The sequence below is a fragment of the Andrographis paniculata genome, unplaced genomic scaffold (assembly GCF_009805555.1).
Source record: "Andrographis paniculata isolate CXL003 unplaced genomic scaffold, ASM980555v1 Contig50END, whole genome shotgun sequence".
Taxonomy (NCBI): domain Eukaryota; kingdom Viridiplantae; phylum Streptophyta; class Magnoliopsida; order Lamiales; family Acanthaceae; genus Andrographis; species Andrographis paniculata.
The window spans coordinates 1,105,212-1,131,039 of NW_026137585.1; the positions used below are offsets into that span (position 1 = coordinate 1,105,212).

At 33.5% G+C, this 25,828-nt stretch overlaps 4 protein-coding genes across 6 annotated transcripts; all 4 read left to right on the plus strand.

The window, feature by feature from the left end:
• Positions 1-133: 133 nt before the first annotated feature.
• LOC127253324 (trafficking protein particle complex II-specific subunit 130 homolog) lies at positions 134-10,946 on the plus strand. Of its 3 annotated transcripts, none has more exons than XM_051277866.1 (22): positions 134-376; positions 919-1,148; positions 1,266-1,447; positions 1,676-1,859; positions 2,727-2,817; positions 2,961-3,121; positions 3,411-3,500; positions 3,593-3,754; positions 3,876-3,937; positions 4,145-4,235; positions 5,240-5,403; positions 5,956-6,154; positions 7,086-7,631; positions 7,721-7,933; positions 8,130-8,511; positions 8,600-8,696; positions 8,795-8,879; positions 9,255-9,444; positions 9,648-9,949; positions 10,189-10,279; positions 10,393-10,611; positions 10,806-10,946. In XM_051277866.1, the coding sequence occupies exons 1-21, from the start codon at positions 313-315 to the stop codon at positions 10,569-10,571; spliced, it is 3,765 nt and encodes a 1,254-aa protein (XP_051133823.1). In that variant the 5' UTR covers positions 134-312; the 3' UTR covers positions 10,572-10,611; positions 10,806-10,946. The 3 variants fall into 3 exon arrangements, with proteins under 3 accessions (XP_051133823.1, XP_051133824.1, XP_051133822.1); XM_051277867.1 differs by having other exon boundaries at positions 10,866-10,884; XM_051277865.1 differs by lacking the exon at positions 10,806-10,946 and having other exon boundaries at positions 10,393-10,799.
• A 7,349-nt stretch (positions 10,947-18,295) lies between these two features.
• On the plus strand, positions 18,296-20,755 carry LOC127253266 (salviol synthase-like). Its single transcript, XM_051277748.1, has 2 exons — positions 18,296-19,320; positions 20,012-20,755. The coding sequence occupies exons 1-2, from the start codon at positions 18,427-18,429 to the stop codon at positions 20,639-20,641; spliced, it is 1,524 nt and encodes a 507-aa protein (XP_051133705.1). The 5' UTR covers positions 18,296-18,426; the 3' UTR covers positions 20,642-20,755.
• A 131-nt stretch (positions 20,756-20,886) lies between these two features.
• Positions 20,887-22,834, plus strand: LOC127253267 (salviol synthase-like). The gene is made up of 2 exons (XM_051277749.1): positions 20,887-21,991; positions 22,063-22,834. The coding sequence occupies exons 1-2, from the start codon at positions 21,107-21,109 to the stop codon at positions 22,687-22,689; spliced, it is 1,512 nt and encodes a 503-aa protein (XP_051133706.1). The 5' UTR covers positions 20,887-21,106; the 3' UTR covers positions 22,690-22,834.
• Positions 22,835-24,542: 1,708 nt separating this feature from the next.
• Positions 24,543-25,527, plus strand: LOC127253207 (salviol synthase-like). Its single transcript, XM_051277655.1, has 2 exons — positions 24,543-24,854; positions 25,003-25,527. The coding sequence occupies exons 1-2, from the start codon at positions 24,576-24,578 to the stop codon at positions 25,525-25,527; spliced, it is 804 nt and encodes a 267-aa protein (XP_051133612.1). The 5' UTR covers positions 24,543-24,575.
• The last annotated feature ends 301 nt before the right edge of the window (positions 25,528-25,828 follow it).

Below are 25,828 nucleotides of genomic sequence, written 5' to 3' on the forward strand. Positions count from 1 at the left end.
ATTATGTAATGGATATGGGCTTTAATAATGGGTTTACAAACATAGACCAACCCGAAAATTAATTGTAACTTTGTAAAAAATTTATTTTATTTTATTTTATTTTATTATTATTATTTTTTTCCATAGTGTCTTCAAATCCATCAATCGGTCGATCCATCGCGGAATTCCTCTTCGAAGTTGGAGCAGATGGCGAGCAGTGAATAGTGATGACTCTTCTTGATCAGTTGCAAGTTACTTGAGCTACTATTGCATTGTGGATTCGTCAATCTCACTCTCCATTAATGGACTTAGGGTCTCCATAGATCGGGGAAAATGGCGACTTTTCTGCCTCAGTTTCAGAGCATCAAGACGGCCTTCGATCACGTCGTTCTTGCTGGTGCGGAGCCTGCATTCTCCTTTTGATTCGGATTGTATTCTTAGGGCTTTCAGTGACTGTGCTTTTGTTAATTTTGCTAATTTTTAATTTTCCTGCTTCGTTCCTTTTTAGGCACTTGTTCGTTGTGTGCTTTAGTCATTTCGGTGATTCATCTACTAAGCTGTTAGAATTGGAATTAAAATCATGAATTAAGCATTTAGATAAGTCAATTGAATAATTACACAGTATGATTTGGGGATTACTTTAATTTATACCCAACGCCACAATCTTGATTTGCAAATTTTTGTTGATGAGCAAAAATTTTTGTGTATAGATATGTGAAAATCTATTCATACGGAAGAAATCATTAGTAAAAGTTATATTTTGAATTTTTAACTTTTTTTTGTAATTATCATTTGTGCATATACAACCATTGCTTGCAGAGCATTTAAAATTATATTTCTTATTGGAGAAATTGGGAGATTTTTCTTTTTGAAATTATTTTGTCTTCTGATTGTGAAGATGTTTTCAGCTTTTATAACTGTTATTTTCTGATGCTATAGTGGAAGATGTGAGCGATCTGTGGCCCACTGTGAAGAAGGAGTTTCAAGAGAGGCTTCCATTCAAAAGGGTTTTCCTAAACAACAAGACCCACAACTCTGTGCTTGTGAATGAATTACCTGCCGAGTATATACTGACAACAGATTCCCGACTTCGTAGTCGGTTCCCTCAAGAGCAATCATTATTTTGGTTTAGAGAGCCATATGCAACCATTGTGCTTGTTACCTGTGAGGTAACCTTCGTGCTATTCTCAAGTTAATTCACTTTATCATCTGTGTGGCTGAGGTTTCTACTCTAACCTGGAAATCTTTTTTGTATTTTCTTTTGCTTGCAATTCTTTTCTGTACAGGATCTTGATGAGTTCAAGAACATTCTGAAGCCACGCCTCAAGCACATAGTTCAAAATGATGAAAAGGAATGGTTTATTGTTTTTGTGTCTAAAGCACCGGCGCACAGTGATCAGGCTACTAAGATGGCGAAAAAAGTATATGCGAAACTCGAGGTTGATTTTAACACTAAGAAGAGGGAAAGGTAATTTAATTTTGTGCTGCTGAATTACAAGAATATATATATATATATATTTAATAAACTGGTGGAAAGTGACAATCAGTGCTTTTTTCTATTTATTTTTTATGTTCTCAAAATCAACCTGATCTGAATTATTCAAGATAGCAATAGGGAGGACTGAATACAGCATGAGAAATCATACATTTCTGTTTTAGGCCTGAAGACTTATTTTAAGATTGATGTTTCATTTAGGTGCTGCAAATTTGATTTGTATGGACCCGAATCACATTTTTGGGAAGATTTGGAGGGAAAAATTATGGAGTGCATTAGAAATACACTTGACCGGCGCATTCAGTTTTATGAAGAGGAAATTCGCAAGCTCAGTGAACAGAGATTCATGCCAATTTGGAACTTCTGCAATTTTTTCATCCTAAAGGTACTTTTTAAAATCGGATTCTTTTGTTTTTGTAAGTTTGGTATAAAATGCCTCATTAAACTTCTGTGAGGCAGTAGAACTCATTCATCCCCAGCTAATAGTTGCAAAGGGGTGCATTTGCTACATTGGTTATTAGGCAGAAATGCTACCCACAAGGTTATGCAATGGAGTTTCCTGATAACATATTTGAGATATTGCAGTAATTTGTTACAATAAAATGTGAAAAAATGGCTGTCTTATGCTTTGGCTGACTTAATGATGGATTGCTTTTTGGTGGAGTTTTCTTTTCTTTAGGGTTGAAAAAAATTCTTAGATAGCAAAGATGAAGTGATGAACATCTAATGATATATTTGATTGGAAAGATATGGAAACAGACTGTAGAGATGAGAATGAGGGAAGTGGGTGGGAGGAACTATAACCCTGGTGTTGATATGAAGCATTTTGGGGAAGTTTGGATAATAAATAAGGGTGTTTTTGGTCAGATTTTCAATCTTTTTGGTATGTTATTTAATAGCATAACCTATCTTATACTATATGGGAGAAGTATTCATGTTTAATTCCCATATGGCACATAATCATTAAATATAGAAAGACTCAATATGTTCTAATCGTAAATGACTCAACATACCAGATATAATTTGATATCGTTTGTTATTGTTTGAATGAACTGTATAGTAATTTCGCTTCTTTTACATCTTGGTTACTTCATTCTTGTATTGTAAAGTACCTCAATATCATAATTGTTTCTTAGATTCTGAAAGGTTGATCATTAAGTGCCTGTGTTTTATTTTAGTTTACAATGCTTCTTTGTTGATCAAGAGCTATAATTCTCGGCAAGTTAGGATCTTTTTCTCTCTCATTTGTCAGGAAAGTTTGGCCTTCATGTTTGAGATTGCTCATCTCCATGAAGATGCTTTGCGTGAATATGATGAGCTTGAACTCTGTTATTTGGAAACAGGTACTTAATCTCCTCTTGATTATTTTTTGGAGATCGATGTATTGAATGATTCTTCTTTGTCTTTCATATAGTTTGAAACTAACATAATAAAAATATTTTTTGTTAGATTTGTAATTTTTCTTTGCTTTGTCTATCTATTGCAGTTAATATGATAGGAAGACAAAGGGACTTTGGTGGACTGGAGCGAGGGGATGATCAGGCTATGCTGCTTGACACTGGGAGAAAAGCATTGACTCAGATTGTTCAAGATGATTCATTTAGGGAGTTTGAATTTAGGCAATATCTATTTGCCTGCCAAGCAAAGGTGTGGATAATATTGTGAGTTCCTTAGGTTGAATTTCTATTGTATGATACTTTCTTTTTGATCTGATTTGGTTGTGTAATAATTTCCTTCTCTGATTGAGTCCACTACCATGCGTTTGAGCAGTAATTTATTACATTTTTATATGTCGATGATTAGCTTTAAATATGTTTCTCTTTATCTTTGATTTTTCATAGTTATCACTCCTATGGCGTCTTACTCCCTCATCTTATTGATGAAATTAGTCTAATTGAGACGTTGTCCACAAGGATATTAACATACTCAAATGCAGCTTCTCTTCAAACTCAACCGTCCATATGAAGTTGCATCAAGGGGTTATTCATTCATAATTAGCTTCTCCAAGGCACTAGCACAGCATGAGGTGATTCTGTTTTTCTATGATCTTGGAAATATGCCATGAGATCTTGATGTAGTAGGTCCTTATGAGAATTCTTCTATATCTGGTTCTTGCAGAGTATATTGCCATTTTGTATGCGTGAAATCTGGGTTATAACAGCCTGCTCTGCACTAGCAAGTGCATCTGCTTCTCACTATGAAGATGGATTAGCACCACTTGATGTTGAAAAGGAATTTTTCCGTGTTCAAGGCGAGCTGTATGCCTTATGCCGGACTAAGGTAGACACACATGACAATTTCTCATTGTAGTTTCAGAGTTTTGAATGTGATTATGGAGCATATTTTCTTTAGCTTTTTCAAGTCAGCTTTTAAATATTACATACATTCATGGTTGTAACAGTTTATGCGGCTGGGGTACTTGATTGGCTATGGATCAGATATAGAAAGGAGTCCTGTCAACAGGTACTTATTATTTCCATTGCAATTCTGCGTATGCAGTTCTTTATCCTCACAAGGAAACATACCTTGAGATTTAATGTTTCTGTTCTGTTAAATGTTCGCCACAATTGTATTATCATGAAGACGCTGAGGACCAATCTAAATCTGTTGTATATAATATACGTAGTTTCGTCTTTTATGACAATATTGTAACTTTTGCATTTTATCCAGTGCTTCACTCAGCATGCTGCCGTGGCCTAAGCCAGCAGTTTGGCCATCACTTCCACCCGATGCTTCATCTGAGGTGCTTGCAAAAGAAAAGGTGATTTTTAACTGGATAGTATTGTGAATGATGCGTTGAAAGAATTTAGCATACTGGAATGATTTATAATATTGCACAAGAAAAGCTGATTTAATTGGATAGTATTGTGAAGGATGAATCAGAAGAATTATTTATAATATCAATAGAATTTCCTGCTTGCTATCTCTTTTACTTTGATCTTTGCTAAAGATAGACTACGTTCTCCCTCTTGTGGCATAATTGGAAATTGTGGGGTGCTTTATGAATATTCTGTCTTCTCATGCCTTTAGAATTCTGAAATTAATGTGGCAATGGATGCTTCCACTGTCACTGACTCACTGGAGATATTATGGCTGACTTTATTTCAATCTGGATTTTGGATATTAGTATTCATGCACTATAACAACATTATTAACATTTACAGTGACTTCCCGTAGTTAAGATGTTTTTTTTTTTTTTTAACATTTCTGTGGATATTATCTACAGGTTCTAATGATCTAAATGCTTTATTCATTCTATAGCTTTGTAATTGAAATGGCCCTGCTAATGAATTTTTAAGATGGAAGCCTTCTGTTTCTTCTGCATGTGGTTGAACTTACCAATGTAGATTGATCAAACTGAATTTTCTTCGTGAAATGCTTGTCTCATTCTCTCATTAGTATTTTGCAAGTCACTACATCTGCAAATTTCTTAGATGTGGAAATTTGTTTTGTGTATTGATTATTTTGTAGTAGAAATAAATTAGTTGATGCTATGTAACTCTTTCCAAGATTAAAATTATTCATAAGGGGAACTACTTTGCTGCATTGGATTCTCAGACTTCTATCATGGATGTCCTCCCCATCGTTTTTGTTTCTTTTTTCCTTTGTTTCTTTCCACTTTGATTTTTATTTATTTATTTATTTATTTTGAGGTTGTGGTTGAAGCTTCTGTACGCATGTTCTACATTAATGTATTTTTAATCCTGTTTTCCAAAATTTCCTCCAGTAATCTTAACTATATTCCTAGCTGAATGGGTTTTGCAGATGATTCTCCAAGAATCTCCACGGCCTAAGCATTTTGGCATCCAGAGGAAGCCGCTGCCTCTTGAACCCTCTGTTCTGTTGCGTGAGGCTAATCGCCGTCGAGCTTCTCTGTCAGCTGGAAATATGTTTGAATTGATTGAAGGCCGTCCTAATTCCAATGATAGGTATCTAAATTATTAGCATTACCCGACTCTATGTATTATTTCTGATTATTTTCTGAATGCATAAACAGGTTATAAAAAAATAAAAACCAAACATTAAAGTTTTTTGTAACATAACCTTGTTGTTTCTCTTACATGTGCCAAAAGCATTTATTCTCTACGTCATCCTGGACTTACATTGCCACATTGCTAGATGAAGGCAGATAACAAGAATGAATTGAAGAAAGTTATATAAATGGCTGTATACTATAGAAGTGGCCCTGCATTCTGCGGGATTATGCAAAAAGTTATTAACCTCAAGAAAAATCTTCAATGTACAATTTGTTATACGTAATTGATATGTTTAATATAAATAGCTGGAATGCTCTTCTCTCTGTAAGGATTATCCTGTTTTCTAGTTCCAAAGGAAATATAAATAGCTGGAATGCTCTTCTCTCTGTAAGGATTATCCTGTTTTGTAGTTCCAAAGGAAATGCTCATGTGAATACTTGGTTTTCTTTGGTTGTAACTTTGGGGTTTAGGGTTTAGGTTCTTATCAAATAGTTTTATTGACAGTTCAGGACCACAATCTTCAATGCCTAAAGCTAGTACATTATCCATGTCAAGGACGTTCTCTTCACCTGGGAATTTTGAGGGTTCAATTGATCGTCCTATGAGACTAGCAGAAATTTATGTTGCTGCTGAGCATGCTTTAAAGGCTTCAGTTTCTGATGCTACATTGTGGAACTCTTTGTCGTCTGTTGAGGAATTCGAGGTACTTGTTTTGCTGGTGCATAATCATTTCAAGTTTTGTTTAAAATTACTATTCAGGGTTAATTTGTATTCTTATTCTATCTTCAAGTTGACTTTTAAGCTTCAAGCTCTCATACTGCAGTTTCAACATCAACTTTGGGCTTGTAAGGGAGATCTTGCTAAATAGTCTTTTCTGTTTCAATCTAATATTTAAGATAAGAGGGATTTATTTTTAATTAAATTTATTAGTATGTTGTAGTGGTGCGCGTGATATATTATAATTTCTTAGTAAATCTTCAAGATCATAGGTTGTGAAAATGAGTGTTCTATCTTGTAAGTTCTTCTAAGGGTGTGTTTGTTTGGGGGATTGGATTTTAAATATACTATTCATCCCATTTCCCCCCAAAAACATCAAATCAAACACCTATTTTTCATTTTTTATATTATACTAAAAATCAATTTTACATTCAAAACATCGCATCAACACCTATTTATATCACATCATACAACTATTCAAATTCAAAATTTTTACTATTCAAATTCCAACTCAAAATCAAAACCCCCAAACAAACACACCCTTAAGAAGAGTAAATGCTAACTTAAAATATGCAATGTTTTCCGTTCATGTATTTCGATGTAGAAGACAATTCTAGTAATTTCTCCAAATCTCAATCATCTCTTGTAGTTATCTTTTATATACCGAACATAGGATCTAGTGTCTTATATGCTCGTGTTTTATTACTTTTTTTTTTCCCCTATTATAAGTTAACCAAATGACCTCTACATCTATTGTAGACATAACTCTATCTCAAGAAACTGACTTTTCTAAGAACAAATTCAATTTTATGTTGCCTGATTATAAGAGGGCATGCGTATCAACATTTTGTGTTTGTTGTTCTATGCATTCGGTTACCACTTCTTGCGGCTAACTTGACAATATGTGTACAATGCAGAAGCGATATCTAGATCTATCAAAGGGTGCTGCAAACAACTACCACCGTTCTTGGTGGAAGAGGCATGGAGTTGTCCTTGATGGTGAAATTGCTTCTGTTTATCACAAGCATGAAAATTATGATGTAGCTGCTAATTTGTATGAGAAAGTTTGTGCTCTTTATGCGGGTGAGGGATGGGAGCACCTACTGGCTGAAGTTCTTCCAAATTTAGCAGAATGTCAGAAGATTCTCAGTGACCAAGCCGGCTATCTATCTTCCTGTGTGAGATTATTGTCGTTAGACAAATCATTGTTCCTAACCAAGGAACGACAAGCATTTCAATCTGAAGTTGTCCGTCTTGCTCATAGTGAAATGGAGCATCCTGTGCCCCTAGATGTATCATCCTTAATAACATTTTCTGGCAGTCAGGGACCTCCCCTAGAGCTTTGCGATGGGGACCCTGGCACACTTTCTGTTACTCTATGGAGTGGGTTTCCAGATGATATAACGCTCGAATCTCTTAGTGTTACGCTGACCGCCACAAATAATACTGATGAAGGTGCTAAGGTAAATATGTTCCTTTTATTATCTGACTTACCTTGTTCTCTGATAATCCATCTTTCACATTGGGACTAACTCAATTTTAATTTCATCAGGCAATAAAGAGGTCAGAACCTGTTGTACTAAGTCCTGGAAGGAATAATATCGCCCTTTCTTTGCCTCCACAAAAACCAGGCTCCTATGTTTTAGGGGTCCTCACAGGACAAATTGGTCAGTTGAGATTTAGATCTCACAGTTTTTCGAAAGGTGGCCCTGCTGATACTGATGATTTCATGAGTTATGAAAAACCTACACGCCCTATTTTGAAGGTATTGATATTTAATTTGACTACAAGCCTTATTTTGAAGGTATTAACATTTAATTTGACCATTAGTTAATGATAGCACCTCTCACAGAACTGAAGATTTTAAAATTATACGGTAGTAGATGACATCTGTTCGCCTTCCCATATACATTTGAATGGGTGTTGTGCAAATAAAAAGTGCCGATCTTATTCTTTAATAGGTAGCAGAACCAAGGCCACTGGTTGATCTTGCTGCTGCTGTTTCATCTGGATTGCTAATGAATGAATCGCAGTGGGTTGGAGTAATTGTTAGACCAATTGACTACTCTCTTAAAGGGGCTGTACTGCACGTTGATACTGGCCCTGGCTTGAGTATTGAGAGCACACATGGGATTGAAATTGAGAAGCATGAGGTTGAGCCACAAAGCAAGGCCAGTTTTGATAATCAACCGAACGATGGTTCTGCATTGGGTGATGAAATTAAGCAATTGAGTCTTGAAGATAGTAAGATCAAGTTACCTGACTGGACAAGCAATATTACTTCTGTTTTATGGATACCGTTACGGGCTGCCAGTGATGGGCTACCAAAAGGGACTCCTGCAGGTTGGTATTATCGTAGTTTGTTTCTTCACATTATTAAATGATGCCCTTCTGTATTTGGAAAGTGTGATTACTCTTTCCTGCTCTTCAGGTACCGCTGTTTCTCAGAGGCAGAATATCGTCGATGGTTTGAGGACTATTGCTCTGAAACTTGATTTTGGAGTTTCTCATAATCAGACATTTGAAAAGTACTAATTGCTTTTTTTTCTCTGACGTTCTCATTTTTTTTCTTTTTTTTCTTTTTCTGGGAATTAAGCCTAAATTTACTGAGAGTTATGCACCTCAGGACAATTGCTGTGCATTTTACTGATCCTTTGCATGTGAGTACAAGTCTTGCAGACAAATGCAGTGACGGTAACTTGCTTTTGCAGGTATTTATGTTACATTTTGCTTCTGCGATACAAAACACCCAAACTCTTTTTTTTTTGGTTATATAATGATAGTTCATAATTATCGTCCTTCATTCTTTGGTTACTTGTCCAATTCCTTATTTATTACGACAGGCTCTGTGGTCAACCTTCTAAGGAAAAACTAAAATAAAAAATCTTGTGCTATTGTCGATCATGACTTTTACCACTTGTACTGATTAATGATGCTAATTGAAGGGTCTATTAATCAGATTTTGCCGTTTCTTACAACTGAGTTTTCTAAATCTGTGCTTGTTCAATCCAAGAACTTTCATTAAATTGTCGAGTATACTTCTAATACTCAGCTTCTGTTTTTTTTTTCTCTCATCTATTTCATAGGTAATTCTGCAATCACAAGTGAAAGCTTCACTAGTCATCCATGATGCTTGGCTGGATCTTCAAGACGGCTTATCTCATGCTGGAAAAGGTGATGGGAGGCCAGCCTCTAATTTCTTTCCGCTAACCGTCTCTCCTAAATCAAGAGCTGGAATTTTGTTTAGCATCTGTTTATCAGAAGTGCCTACGACAGGTAGCCACTGTTTTCTGTTTTACATTTTTCTGACCACTTAAATGCTGTCATGTTCTTGTAGAGGATGTTTTTGTGTACAAAATATCCACATCATGCAGCTGAATAATCTTATCTGTGACTGTGACATGAATATAGCCTATTCTCTAGAGGGCTAGTAGCGCTGCAGATGTGCATCTTTTATTTAGTCTATTTCATTTCTGCAGGCGAAGCATCAGAGTTGCATCCAGATAATATATTGCATATAAGATATTCAATTTCGGGCAGTAGAAAACTTGGAGCTCATGGCCCTATAGCCGAGGAACTTACAGCGTCCAATGATAATAAGACGGCATGTTTGACCTTTAGGAGTGTTCTTGCTTTAAAAAGACCAGTCCTCGATCCTTTCCTTGCAGTGGGATTCCTTTCTCTCCCATCGACTGGTCTCCGAGTCGGCCAGTTCGTGACCATGAAATGGAGAGTCGAAAGATTGAAAGACTCCGAGGAGAATGAGCCTTCCGACTACCTTGTAAGTCATCATTACTGCTTCTGCTTTAATTTAAGAAAGTCGATATTTCAAGCCGCATACTTTATTGTTTGTTTGTCGCCGTTCAAAAAAAAAACTGCTGTGTTTTACTGGGATGTTAAATTTTGAATCATAATATAAAAAATAGTAATTTGATCTGATATTTTGTACATCAGTTGGAATTTCAATACTGAGTTGCTACTACACAAAATCTAAGTTATCGTGGTTTTTTTTTTGGACAGGATGAGGTGCTATACGAAATTAAAGTCAATTCCGAGAACTGGATGATTGCTGGAAGGAAAAGAGGATATGTTTCACTCTCCAAAAAGCAAGGTACATTCATCGCCGTCAGCCATTACCTTTTCCCACTCTTATAAGCTGGTTATGTTGTCTTCTTTATCGATTCTCCATTATTCCAAAATCCAATGTTTTTAAATTTCTAACAGGGTCGAGGATAGTGATCTCCATTCTATGCTTGCCTCTGGTCGCTGGATATGTCCGTCCCCCTCAACTAGGCTTGCCAAATGTCGGAGATGCAAACATAAGTTGTAATCCACCCGGGCCTCATCTGGTATGCATCATGCCCCCCACCCTCAGCTCTTCGTACTGTATACCTGCCACCTGATCTCTCTCGTTGCTAGCGCGCATTGAAGAATTACTCTCGGGTTAGTTTTCTTCTTTAAATGCATTGCCTTGCTCTTGTTTTTTATTTTAACCTCAAATTTTGTAGGATTCCCCACCCCCACCCCCCATTTATCTGTGTTCTAGTTTCTGGGATTCAATAGTGTTCGGTTTTAAGAATATATATATATATATATGTATGTAATAGTTTGTGTTTATGTTGTGGTTCTTGTCACAGTTTGAGATGCGTGCAATTTGGTTCATTGAGGAATTCATATTACTTGCTCAATCTACACAGGTTTACGGATATAGTAACAATGGAAGAAGAATTTGATGGAAATATTGATATTATTGGTAGATTATTTGAAAATCAAGCGTTTTTTCATTGATGATTTTTTTTTTTTTTCTTTGGATATCTGGATATCAGTGAATGTGTGTTCTTTTTGTGGTAGACCTGTTAAATCAGTGGAGCGAGTTCGAGTATCGGTTGTTGGAGGTCGACTCGAACTTGTTAACGGTACAAGCTCAGTTCGGCTCGTTAGGCTCAAATACAAACTCGAGCTCAAGCTTAGTTTGAATTTTATACATATTTTATATATTTTTTAATATATAAATTAAATATATTTAATTTTATTCATAATTTTTTATAATATGTAAATTTTGATATAAAAAATTATACTATATATTATTTTAATATATAAATAATATAAATATATTATCACTAACGAGCTCAATTAAACTACTCGCGAGCCGAATCGAGCTTGGTTCGTTAGTTACTCAATTCGTTTAACAGCTATGTGATAATCACATTTTCCAAAAATACATTTTCAAAAAAAAAAAAAAAGAAAATTAATAGTACTTCTGCTCCAAATGTTTTATATACTTTTTGCGTATTAATATTTGAATATTAATTATTATATCAGAAACATCGTACAAAATAAAAAGAAAATTGCAAAAATATTTTTATTAAGATTTTCTAATATTAATAGAATGACTGTACAAAAAATTATACAAATATTAATGTTAAGTATGATTGAATGTGTTCCTCAAAGGACGGAGGAAATATACACATAAAAATATCTATGCAAATTATTTTGCTAAACAAACAAACTCTGAATAATTATTTTTACTTAAAAAATAAATGAATGACGGATTAAAATAATAAAATCGATTTTGAATTTGAACTAATGAAATATATTCTATTTATATATAAAAATATCACTTGCAAGTTTATCATACTTGATACAAAAACAACCACACACTCATATTTGAATAAACTAATTACGATTTGTTTGATTTTTTGTTTTAAATTAAAATGTTAGATTTAAGTTTTGGTTTAATTAATATGTTGCTTTAATATTTTTAAAAAATAATTAATATATTTTATTAAAAATTATACCAATTGAACAACGAATGATTTTGATTTCACATATAATCTGAAAACAAACTTACGCTATGTTTACAAAAAAATACTTTCACTAGCACTATTCATTTTTTTTAAAAAAAATATCACATTAAATATATATTTTTTTTTCACAAAATATCAAATCAAATATTAATTTTTTATTTCTTTTAAAATTCCAAATTTTCAAAAACTTCCAAAAACTCCTATCTAGACAAACTTCAATAGGCTTTCTTATCACGTGTTCTTTTATATTATCCACGAGTCTAGTGAAGCTTAAAATAATAAATAAATAACATATCTTTGTTCAAACTTCTACACCACAATTTTAATTTTTATTTATTTATTTATTTTTCATCCACAAATATAATATGTATTGTTTATATATTTGGGTAAAAGATATAAAATTCGATTATTTTATCTTCCTATATCTATTGTCCACAAAAATTAGATGAGGTTGGATTTCGTTTTGAGCATCATTTTTTATTTTATTTTTGTGCTTCAATGTTAAGAAATATGTGTAGTTAAAAGTATACAAATATTTTACGAAAAGGGTTCAAAATTAATTTAAGGGTATATATATATATATATAACTCAAGAATACTGATGAAGATTAATAAATTCTTATTAGTACATGATAAAATGCATATAATATATATTATAATTAATTTTAGCATAATATTAATCTCTCTCTATATATATATATTATGCTCCTTTCATTCCAGATATAGTCTTGATTGTGTTAGGCACGAGATTTGGATAAAAAGTAAAGGTAAAAAATATTTTTGCCCTTACGGGTGTATTAGTGTAAAAGATAGTGACAATTGCGTAATAATAATAATGAAATAATAAGGGTAATTATATAGTGATATAGTTATTTATGAAAATAAGACTATTATTTTGAGACGGACAAAAATAATAAATAAGACTATTATATTGTGACGGAGTAACTATAATAGATCAGTGGTCTAAATTTTTCCGAAGAGTTCTTCACAGTTTTTGAGTTTTTTATATAAAAGCATTGGATGCCATCCCACTGTATTCAAACACTCATTTATTGTAGTAGTTATAATGAACTGATTTTCTTTTTTCTTTTTTTTTTAAATGTTATTATTATTATTTTTTCTTTTTGAAAAAATGTGAGGTCCACTTATTATTATTATTATTATTATTATTATTTTCTTTTTTAAAAAATGTGAGTTCCACTTATTATTATTATTATTATTATTACATTTGTTTTGTTTTGTTATATACTTCTTTTGTTAGTTATATTTATATTTTTTATTATTATATTTAATATTAAAAATATTTTAAGATTTATATAAATTTTTTATACAAATGTCAATATTTTAGTATCGTATTTCCTCCGTCCAGTTAAAAAGTATACGTATTTCAATTCTGGGACATCCAATTACAAAGTAATAATTTTATTAAATATTCTATTTTTTCACAAATATCTCTACTTTACATCACATTATTACTTTTATACCAAAAAACAAAAAGGACAAAAATGTCATTACATTTATACTTTATTTTGATTTATACTGTATTTTAATATAATAATTAATATTCAAATATTAACGACAAAAAATTTAATGTAACTCTTGCAAATAGAAGAATAAAGTATTTTTAGTGTGCCACGTTTAGACATAAATAATATTGTTTGTAAAAAGAATATTGCATTTTTATTTGAAACTTTCTAAGATTATCGGTGTTTATTTTGTCTAGTGTCTAAAATCAAATAAATTTTAAATAGCACAATAAAACTATAAAATTTTTTAGTACATAACATATTATTGATTTAGCACAGTAAATATATTTTATAATACTACAAGAAAAATATAAAATTTATAGTAGATACTAAAAAAATAAAATTACAGCATTACGTTTTAAAAACTAAAATTACATATTATTTTTTAAAAATAAAATAATATAATATTTTTCAAAAAAAATTATGGGTGTGTTTATTTTGTATTTTGGTTGAAGGAATTTTTTTTATGCGACATATAAATAAATTGTGTATGTAATATAAAAATAATAAATATGTGTAAGGTATTAATATTTTTGAAAAAATTATATTCCATCTGCTTGGCTCTAAGAATTTCATTTATTGTTTGCATTATTGTTCTTAATATTAAAAATATTATTATATTTATATATATTTTTTTCATAAATATAGTATTATAAGATACTAATATAAATATTTTTATCATTTTTTTAATTTTGTATTACGTTTTCATATAATAATTAATATTTAAAGATAACGCTTAATTACAAGGATGATAATGGGTAAAGTAAGAGTAGTATATAGTTGAATCTGTGACCCTATCCGAATATATATTACTGAAATCAAAACTTTATTCGGACATGAATGTACTCAAACTTGAATGTACCCAAATCTTACCCGCATTTACCTATTAAAACTATTAGATTCAAAAAATTTCAACACAAACTTTACTCGAATACGGACACCGACATATCTATTTATTTCAAAAAATAAATTGGGCACCCATAACCAACCATTTATGCCAATAGCTTCGGCTAATTTAGCAAAAAAAAATTGAAAAACAATAATAATAAGGGCAATTTTTACATATTTTCCTAATTTTATATTTATATTCTTATTTACTCCCTATACATTAATTTTATCTTTTCTACTCCCTATTTTTACAAATTTATTCTTTTTCACTCCCTATTCATATAAAAACCTATAGTACCCTCATTTTTTTTTTCTTTTTTTTTTTCAACTATGCTGTAATTTTTATAATTTATTTCTACTTTTTATTAATTTAAATATAAAACAAAAGATTACAACAACAAAAATAATAATTGACAAGAAATAATAATAATAAAATATATAACACAAAAGTACTCATAACTCTTTCATTATAATTATATAAAATATTTATAAGAAAAATATTGATTTCAATAAAATATAAGTACAAGTAATATAATAAACAAGTTGAAAATAATGAATTTTGATTTGAAAAAAAATATTTTTCTATTATAAAAACTAATATATTGTAACAAGTCCTGCAAAAATTATTGAGTCATAAGTAAATAGATTCTATATACAAAAATTTATTTATATAAAATAAATAAATTTGTTCCATAGATAAACAAATAATATAATTAAATATTATTTACCCAAAGGTTTTGGATTATATTTGGTGGATAAAAATATGAATAAAAAGTTATTTAGAGAGTAAAATGAGTAAAAATGTATAATAATGGAATAAATAGGGAGTTAAATGGAAAAATTATATGAATAGGAACCGATAGAAAAAAATAATTTAGAAATTGATGATTTTAGGAGAATTAACCCTTATTCAGATATAAAAATATATATCAGCTAAAAGTTAAAAACTATAAAGTTTATTATTTAATTAATTGAGTCTTGGTCCGAGAGTACAAGTCGGATAGGGTCTACCTTTAGACCCGACCTTTAAAAAATTATTAAAGATTAATTAAACATCGCTGCATTATCACTACCGACAAAATTGTAAGAAAAAATTGTTTCACGTAAATAAAAAAAATAATATTGAATGGGTAGGATGACTTTTGAATTTATGCATTAAATTACAAAAAGATAAAATTTGAATGATGATTTAATATGATATAAATATATATATATATATTCAATTTAAATACAAATTATTTTTTGATGAGATAAATAATAAAAATAAATATTTATTTTGAAGGAACTAATAAATAGTAAAAAAATTTAGAAACTCACGAACAAACACAATTTATAAGATTTTTATAATTTTTTAAAATTGATTTAAATATTGAGTGTTGATTTGAATGTTTATTTAAATAATATTTTGATATGAATTTTTGTAAAAAAAAATAAAAATATATTCTTATTGAAATATCAAAGTAGTGAATAATATTAATTTTGATTTGAGATGCTAAAAGAATAATAAACTTTAGTTTGTGGGGGATTTTGATTTTTTGGAATAGTAAAAATTTGAATTTGAATATTTGTTTGATTTAATATAAATATAAATTGATATGATATTTTGAATTTAAATTAAATTAAATGTATTGCTTCATTCGTCCCAAAAGTAAATACTTATTTATTTTTTTGCACGTAATTTTAGAAATATTAGTATTATATTGAGATATAGTAGGAATAAAGTAGAAATGACTAAAATATGTGATATAGATATAAAGGTAATGACATTTGTGTAATATATTGTAAGTTGTAAGGGTATTTGTAATGTTAAGTAGATAGTACAGTTATTAAAAATAAATAAATACTTTGTTATGAGACAGACTAAAATGGAAAAATAGATACTTTATTATGGGACGGAGGATGTATAATAAATGAATAATACCATGTTTTATTTGATGTTCTTTCTTAATGGAAAATAAGATTAAGAATAGTAAAATCAAAACCTTATGAACATAAACACTAATGTTTTGTTTGGTTTTGATTAGATTTTAATATTTCGGTTTGAAATTTAATTTAAATAGTACTATCTAAGTCCGGCTCTAGGATTTCATTTACTTCTGCGTGTTGATATTTGAATATTAATTAATCCATTCGTCCCACATATCATGTCCACGTTGTCGTTTTTGTCCGTCTCACGTACTATATCACTTTCGTTTTTTGGAAAATGATCTCATTTTAAACTTTTTTTTTTAATTTTATTTTTTTTTAAAAATTTTAATTAAACTAATTAGTTATCTTAATCTTAATTTATAATTATTTATATTATAGGATAATTATTTTCACTAATACATTTTTAATTATATACTAATTACACCCGTACTAAAATACCGTATCTACAGTGTAACAGACACGGTACATGGGAGGGGGGAGTACTGTATTAAAACATAATACAAATTAAGAAAAGCAAAAATACTTTCATAAGTGTTTTATAATACAAACAAAAAGATATCTTTTAAAGAAATATATAAATATAAGAATATTTTTACTAAAATAATACAAAAAATAAATGTGATCTTTTTTAGAGGTAGAGTCTTTTAATACTATGATATTTTATTATTATAAATAATTTTTTATCTAACTAATAATCAGAATAGTGAAAATTTGAATACAATATATATATATGTATATTTAAAATAAAAAACAAGCACATTTTTAACTTTATATATTTAAATTAAAAATTTATTTGATAAAAAATATTGGACCACATACAACTTGGACTTTCAACCATGCAAGGTTTGGTATGGTCCAAATTCTTTTTGGATTATTTGTAAGCTCAAATAATTTTCTTCGAATCACGTGTAATTGTTTTGCTATTTTTATCACATTCTGATATATTTATTTTGTTTAAAAGTAAATGGATTTATTATTATTATTATTATTATTATTATTTTTTTAAATCACTATATTTCAGACAATATAATAAATAATGTCTTAAAGTAAAATAATTTAAAGACAAAATTATTTATTTATTTATCTTTCCATTCCATTATTCTCTCGGCTCCAATTTAAAGTATAAATTTTACTTTGTTCCACTCAAAAGTATGCCTTTTATTTTTTTTAGTAAAAATAATTATACAATAATATTAAAATACTAATAATTTTTATTTAAATTACAAATATGTCACCCCATATACAATTAATTTTTACATAACATTTTGCTGACTAATAAAATACTATTATTTTATAATCTACTACAAAATTACTTCAAAATACCCATACAAATGAGACGGATAAGTGTTATATATAAAATAATACTGTCTCTTCCGTGCGACTCTAAATGTTCTATTTATTTTTTTGCATATTAATATTTGAATATTAATTATTATATCAAAATATAATATAAATTAAAAAAAATTGTAAAAATATTTCTATTAATGTCTTAATGACTAATAAAAAGACATTTGTATTAAAAATTATACCAATATAAAAATACTTTTAATATTAAATAATACTCCCTCCGTTCCCAAACACCCTGCAACATTTTATTTTTTATTTGTCACAAATTCAGTGGCAAGATTTCCAAATTCAAAAATAATTAATAATATTTATATATATATTAATATATACTTCATTTTATCTCATCACATCACTCAAATAAAAAATTAAATAATTATTTCTCTCTTCAATCACATAACTTAATATTAAAATTATCTCAAATTATCATATTTAATACACTTTCACCTAAATTTTTATACCAAACACAAATGTTGTACGATATTTGGGTAGTTATTACTATCCAGGTGTACCGTGCTTATTTTACCCGCCATAAATGAGATAAGGACACTACCGACAAGGGATCCCAGCGCCTCTCTTCCCTCTTTAATACACTCTGTATGTATAAATATATGTACATACATATACATACGATAAAAGTTACGGGCGATTCCGTGACCACACAATTTAGCCATCGACAATAATTCATCATCAAATCTTATAAACTTCAAATATAAATTAAATGCAAAATTCACCAAATCCCCAAGCTTCCATTTCCCAACAACAATGGCGGTCGCCGTCGAATTCTCCCCCTTCATCCTCTTCTCCTCCTTCCTCTTCCTCCTCTTCCTCCTCCGCCTGCTCCGATCAAAATCCGCCGCCAACGGCTTCAATTTCCCGCCGGGGCCGCCGCGCCTGCCGCTCATCGGAAACCTCCACCTCATGTCCAGATTCCGGCCGCCGCACCGGACTCTGGCCGACCTGGCGGCTAAATACGGCGCCGTGATGCACCTCCAGCTCGGCGAGCTCTCCAACGTCGTCGTCTCGTCGGCCGACGCCGCCAGGGCGGTGTTCAAAGACCACGACGTCACGCTCGCCACGCGCCCCTCTTTAATCTTCACCGAGACAATGTTCTACCGGAACACCGACATCGCCTTCGCCCCCTACGGCGACTACTGGCGGCGCCTCCGCCGGATCTGCACGCTCGAGATGCTCAGCGTGCGGCGCGTGCAGTCCTTCCGCCCCCTCCGCCAGGAGAGCTTCGTCGATCTCTGCCGGAAAATCGCCGCCGCCGGCGCCGCCGTCAATTTCGGCGATCTGATCGAGGAAGCGACCTTCGAGTCGTTCATGACGGCGACCGTCGGAAACAGCGCCGACCAGCATAAAGCTTTCATCGACAGCGTCCGCGAATCGACGGTGCTCGCCGCCGGATTCTCCCTCGCCGACGTCTTCCCCTCCGTGAAGCTCTTCCAGCGCCTCAGCGGGCTCCGGAGCAAGCTTTTGAAGCTGCACAAATCGACCGACGGTATGATAGAAAGCATCATCGCCGACCACCGGGCGGCGGCGGCGGCGGGCGGCGGCGGAAAGGAACGGGAAGATTTGGTGGATGTTTTGCTGAAGTTCAACGAGGAGGGACACGAGCTTCATTTATCCACACAAAACATCAAAGCCGTACTACTGGTTCGATGTTTTACTTTTTCACATTTTAAAAACTTTTCTGTATGAACTATTTTTAAAACTATGATAACTAAATAATTTAACTATAATTCAAAAAAATTAAAAATATTTAAAATATAAAATATTATTAAAATATATAATTATACTTTAAAAAAATATAATTTTTTAAAAATTTTTTATTATTTACATTATATATCTTTTAAAAAAATACATTTTTTTTTTCATAAAATATTCAATTAAATATTATTTTAATACTTAATTAAAACAAACATATCCTTAATTTATGAAGACTTAATACTCTCTCCGTTCCCTCGGAACTAAATATTCATTTACTTTTTCACATAATTTTAAAAAATTAGTATTATATTATGATACAGTAGGAATAAACTAGAAAAGCCTAAAATAATTTTATTATTAGTACGTGTGATATAAAGATAATGATATTTGTGTAATATATTGTAAGTTGTAAAGGTATTTGTAATGTTAGGTTGACAGTTACTAAAAAAATATTTTGTTATGGGACGGACTAAAATAAAAAAATGAATATTTTCTTATAAGAAAGACTATAAAATTTGTATTTAAATAATAATGTGAAACTTTAAAACATAGAATATAAATAGTAGTAAAAAGTAAAAAGATAGATCCAAAAAAAACACTCAAATTAAAACATATTTATGTTATTTGATCGAATCAGGATATGTTTAGCGCCGGAGTGGAGACATCGGCGACAACGATAGGTTGGGCGATGTCAGAAATGGTGAAGAACCCGGAAGTTCTTCGGAAGGCGCAAGACGAGGTAAGAAGGGTGTTCGAGGGCAAGGGATTCGTCGACGAGGCCAATTTGGACGAGCTCAAGTACTTAAAAATGGTGATAAAAGAGACCCTCCGGATGCATCCGCCGTTGCCCCTCTTGCTTCCGAGGGAGAGCTCCGAGGCATTCGAGATCCATGGCTACAAATTGCCGGCGAAGACGAGGGTCATGTTGAACGCGTGGGCGATTGCGAGGGACCCCAAATATTGGAAAGATCCAAACACATTTATGCCCGGAAGATTTCTTGAAACTTCCGCGGATTTCAAAGGGAAAGACTTCGAATTCATCCCATTTGGCGCCGGGAGAAGAATGTGCCCCGGGTTGGCGTTTGGCCTTGCCAATGTGGAGCTCCCGTTGGCGATGTTTCTCTACCACTTCGATTGGGCTTTGCCCGACGGAATGACACCGGATGACATGGACATGAGCGAATGCTTCGGCATTACGGCGCGCCGGAGGGATGCGTTGAGTGTTATGCCGGTGGTTAAGATTCCGGTGCCGGCGAAAAAAATTTGAAGTGTAGATTTTAGTCGAGAAGGATGGAGTGAAATAAGATTGTAGTCGGGTGTTCTGGTATTTTGATGTATTTTTTTTATATGAAATATTAATGTTCTCTATGTTATCTTTGAATTGCCTCGTTTATTATTTAAGGTTGTATTACTTAAAATATCTCCATTTTTCTATTACTAAATTAATATAATATGCATTTAGTAAAGATGATCTGACGGTGTAGGATGGATTCAACATCGGAAAATATAATTATGTTAAAAAGCTTTAATAAGTATATAAATTAATATACTAATTTTTATCGGCATCGTAACAGCCGCGATGTAATAATGTATTGCAACACGAAATGATATTTATATAAAATAATAGTCAGAATTGTATATACTAATAAAAACAAAAAAGTAAACCAAGCTATTTATTTATATATCATATGCGGATGGATCGGATCACATTGGAATGAAATCTTGATTGCTCATGGAGATCACTTTCTTTTCCCTTCTCTCAACCGTTTTCTTCTTCTCCGGTTTCGCCATTTTGCTGGTCCGGTCGCAATTCCGGCACCGGAATATTCCCCCGGGGCCGAGAAAGCTCCCGATCATCGGCAGCATGCACCTACTCTTCAGGAGGTTTGATCAGCCACTCCACCGTACTCTGGCCGATATGGCTTCGACGTATGGGCCGTTGATGCACCTACAGATCGGAGAGGTGCCGATAATCGTGGCGTCGTCTGCTGAAGCTGCGAAAGAGCTGCTGAAGAAGAATGGCGTCAACTTTGCAAACAGGCCGTTCTTTCTCGGGATGAATATCTTAAGTTACAACAGCACGGACATCGCAAACGCGCCGTACGGCGTGTACTGGCGACACCTCCGGAAGATCTGCTCGATGGAGCTGTTGTCCGCGCGCCGCGTCGAGTCATTCGAGCCGTTGAGGAAGAAGGAGTTCGCGGAAATGTGTCGATGGATAGCTTCGCGGCAGGGGAAATCGATCAACTTGAGCCGGAGGATCGGCATGGCTATCGGCTACTCTATCGCCGAGGCTTGCATCGGGAGCAAGACCCGGAAGCTCGATCTCCTGATGTCGACAATAAAAGAAATGATCGCGATTTCCGCCGGATTTTCCATCGCCAACGTCTACCCTTCCGTCAAACTGCTCCGCTGGTTCGGTAGATTTCTTAAACCCGATACCGAGAAAGTGCACAAGAAGTTGGACAAGATATTCGACGAGATCATCGACGAGCACAGGTCGACGGAGAGCCGCAGAGGCGAACGGAGGGAGGATTTGGTCGATGTTCTCTTGAAGCACAACGATCCCGGAAATGACAACTTTCTCACCATTGACAACGTTAAAGCCGTGATCACAGTGAGCTCCGATCAATCCATTTATATACATTATGCGTGCTTTCGATCTAATACATCGTATACGTACGGTAGGATATGTTTTCAGGCGGGATCGAGACATCCATGTCGGCGGTGGATTGGTCGATGGCGGAAATGATGCGACACCCGAAAGTCCTCAAAGAAGCGCAAGACGAGGTGCGCCGTGTTTTCAAGGACGAGGATGGCATCGACGAGGCCGGCTTCGATCAGCTTGACTACCTGAAAATGGTCATCAAGGAGGCTCTAAGGATGCATCCGCCGCTGCCATTGATGCTCCCCCGAGCAAACTCCGAGGCGTGCGAGATTAACGGCTACGAGGTACCTGCGAACGGATGGGGGATAGTGAATGCATGGGCCATCGGGAGAGATCCTAAAATTTGGGAAGATCCCGACACTTTTAAGCCGGAGAGGTTTCGCGACAATGCCGTGGATTACATGGGGCTTCATTTTGAGTACATCCCATTCGGCGCCGGCCGGAGGATCTGCCCTGGAATATCGATGAGCTTAGCGCTTGTCATGTGCTCGCTGGCTACGCTTTTGTATCACTTCGATTTTGCGTTGTCTGAGGCTGTGGACATGACGGAGTCCTCCGGCGCCACCTCAGCAAGGAAGTATCCGCTGCACGTTATTCCGATCGTCGTAAATCCTTTGCCGGAGGCGGCAGCGGGAGCAACGTCGTAGTCAGACGCATATGTACTTGTTTGAGATATTTTAGTTATTCAATTGAATTTGATTTTATCTTAGTCTTCCGACTAGAATGTTTATATTTGAATCTATTTAATGTGCTAAATAATTTGTTATTCAAAATTCATGAACAAAAAAAGTTGAAAACTATATATATATATATAATAAACATATATACTCTGTTGCGTTATTTAATAAATTATTTATTTTTTTATTTGTGTTCATTTAATTTTTTTTTTAATAATTGTACTACTTAATTAATTTTAAAAATATTTTTATAATTTATAAAATATTTTTATTTTTATTTTTCTCCTAAAAGACAACTAATTTTATGAAAAAAAAAGTATTGAATATAATATATATTTTTGTTAAAATCATAGTATTTTACTACTTAATAGTATTAAGAAGTTATTTTAAAAAATAAGCATATAAAAAGTTGTGTTTCCAATGTGGATCCTTTATATACTCATCATAAACATGGAGTTGACTAGCCAAGATTACACTGGTTGGTGTTGAGCTGTGCCATTTCCTATATGTTTTAATTGATTATTTTATTTATATGTTAATAATTTTTATACTAAAATAATTATTAATTATGATATAAAATATAAATATTTTATAACACTTATTTTTATTTTAGTAAAATATATACAATACTTTCTATTTTATTTATGCTTAAAATCACTAACGTTTTGGTTTACGAAGTTAAATGATGCAAGTTTTATATACTCCCTCTGTCCACAAAGTAATGTGGACAAACTAATGTCCTATTTTTTTATCTGGAACGTCTAATAACTATTGTCTTATTTCATTTTTTAAACACAAATTTTACATTTTTACCTTTCATTCATTTATTACTTTTCATCTCGCAAATTTGTCAATTCATAACAAAAAGACAATCACCTAAAAAACCGTGCGACAATAGAAATTGGACGGAAGGAGTATTAAATAAGAAAGATAAAATATTTTAAACATTTTTTTTAATAAAATAAATAAACAATTGATTAATATATTTTTTTTATAATTTTTTTGAAAAAATTTAATAATAATTTATCTCAAAAAATTATTAAATAAAAAATTAATTAATTAATTAATTAATTATTATTTATTATATTAAAATTTTAAATATATTTATCCTTTTATTTATACAATTTTTAATTTACCCATTTAAAAGATAATAATCAGAATGGTATAATAATAAAAACCAAAATAAACAAAGCTATTTATTTATATATCATATATGGATGGATCGGATCACTTTTGAAACAAATCTTCATTACTCATGGAGATCCTCACTTCTTTTCCATTCTATCCGTGGTTTCCTTCTTCTCCGGTTTCTTCATTTTGCTAGTTCATTCGCAATTCCGGCGCCGGAATATTCCCCCGGGGCCGAGAAAGCTCCCGATCATCGGCAACTTGCACCTATTCTCAAGGTCTCAGCCATTCTACCGTACTCTGGCCGAGCTGGCCGAGGTGTATGGGCCGTTGATGCACCTACAGATTGGAGAGGTGCTGATGATCGTGGTGTCGTCTGCCAAAGCTGCGAAAGAGCTACTGAGGAACCACGGCGCCAACTTCGCCAACAGGCCTTACGTTTTCGGCTTGAATATCTTAAGTTACGACAACACGGACGTCGTAAACACGGCGTATGGCGAGTACTGGCGCCACCTCCGGAAGATCTGCTCGACGGAGCTGTTGTGCGCGTGCCGCGTCGAGTCATTCGAGCCGTTGAGGAAGAAGGAGTTTGCGGAAATGTGTCGATGGATAGCTTCTCGGCAGGGGAATTCGATAAACTTGAGCGAGAGGCTCGTCGTGGCTATTGGAAACTTTCTCGCTGAGGCTTGGTCGGGAGCAAGACCGGGAAGCTCGATCTCCTCGTGTCGATGATAAAAAAGACGCTCGCGCTTTCGAGCAGCTTCGCCATCGCCAATATCTACCCTTCCGTCAAACTGTTCCGCCGGTTAAGTAGATTGATGAAACCCGATGTCGAGAAGCTGCACAAGGTGTTGGACGAGATATTAGATGAGATCATCGACGAGCACAGGATGACGGATAGCCGTGGAAGCGAACGGAGGGAGGATTTGGTCGACGTTCTCTTGAAGCACAACGAGCCCGGAAATGTCAACTTTCTCACCATCGAAAACGTTAAAGCCGTGATCACAGTGAGCTTAATTTTAGCCTGCTTGTTTATATGGTATAAAATGACCGTCTCATTTGAAAGTTAGAGACACAGAAAAATGAATAATTAATTACATATATATTATATAGTCTTCCAACACGCCTCCTCATCTCACATTAATGTATATGTAGGATATGCTTTTTGGCGGGATAGACACATCCGCATTGGCGGCGGATTGGTCGATGGCGGAGATGATGCGATACCCGGAAGTCCTCAAAGAAGCTCAAGACGAGGTGCGCCGTGTTTTCAAGGACAAGGATGGCATCGACGAGGCCGGCTTCGATCAGCTCGACTACCTGAAAATGGTCATCAAGGAGGCTCTAAGGATGCACCCGCCGCTGCCGTTGATGCTCCCCCGAGCAAACTCTGAGGCATGTGAGATTAACGGCTACAAGGTACTGGCGAACGGATGGGGGATAGTGAATGCATGGGCCATCGGGAGAGATCCTAAAATTTGGGAAGATCCCGACCCTTTTAAACCGGAGAGGTTTCGCGACAATGCGGTCGATTACAAGGGGCTTAATTTTGAGTACATCCCTTTCGGCGCTGGCCGGAGGATCTGTCCGGGAATATCGATGAGCTTTGCGCTCGTCATGCGCTTGCTGGCTACGCTTTTGTATCACTTCGATTTTGCATTGTCTCGGGAATATCGATGAGCTTTGCGCTCGTCATGCGCTCGCTGGCTACGCTTTTGTATCACTTCGATTTTGCGTTGTCTGAGGCTGTGGACATGACAGAGTCCTCCGGCGCCACCGCCGCGAGGAAGTATCCATTGTATGTTATTCCGGTCGTGGTGAATCCTTTGCCGGCATTGAAAGCAAGAGTGTCACATAAGACACATTAGCAATGCCTGTCAATCATATATGTGACATTGGATCGGTTATGTATTATTGGAATCACTGTGAGAAATAAATTATAAACGACTCAAAAATTGCATTATTATTTATAATAAAGATA

Coding starts and splice junctions, on each gene's coding strand:
- LOC127253266 (XM_051277748.1), top strand. CDS start 18,427: ATGGCGGTCGCCGTCGAATTCTCCCCCTTCATCCTCTTCTCCTCCTTC. Junction 19,321..20,011: donor ACATCAAAGCCGTACTACTG/GTTCGATGTTTT, acceptor TGATCGAATCAG/GATATGTTTAGCGCCGGAGT.
- LOC127253207 (XM_051277655.1), top strand. CDS start 24,576: ATGATAAAAAAGACGCTCGCGCTTTCGAGCAGCTTCGCCATCGCCAAT. Junction 24,855..25,002: donor ACGTTAAAGCCGTGATCACA/GTGAGCTTAATT, acceptor ATGTATATGTAG/GATATGCTTTTTGGCGGGAT.
- LOC127253267 (XM_051277749.1), top strand. CDS start 21,107: ATGGAGATCACTTTCTTTTCCCTTCTCTCAACCGTTTTCTTCTTCTCC. Junction 21,992..22,062: donor ACGTTAAAGCCGTGATCACA/GTGAGCTCCGAT, acceptor TACGTACGGTAG/GATATGTTTTCAGGCGGGAT.
- LOC127253324 (XM_051277866.1), top strand. CDS start 313: ATGGCGACTTTTCTGCCTCAGTTTCAGAGCATCAAGACGGCCTTCGAT. Junction 4,236..5,239: donor AGGTGCTTGCAAAAGAAAAG/GTGATTTTTAAC, acceptor TGGGTTTTGCAG/ATGATTCTCCAAGAATCTCC. Junction 9,950..10,188: donor ATGAGCCTTCCGACTACCTT/GTAAGTCATCAT, acceptor TTTTTTGGACAG/GATGAGGTGCTATACGAAAT.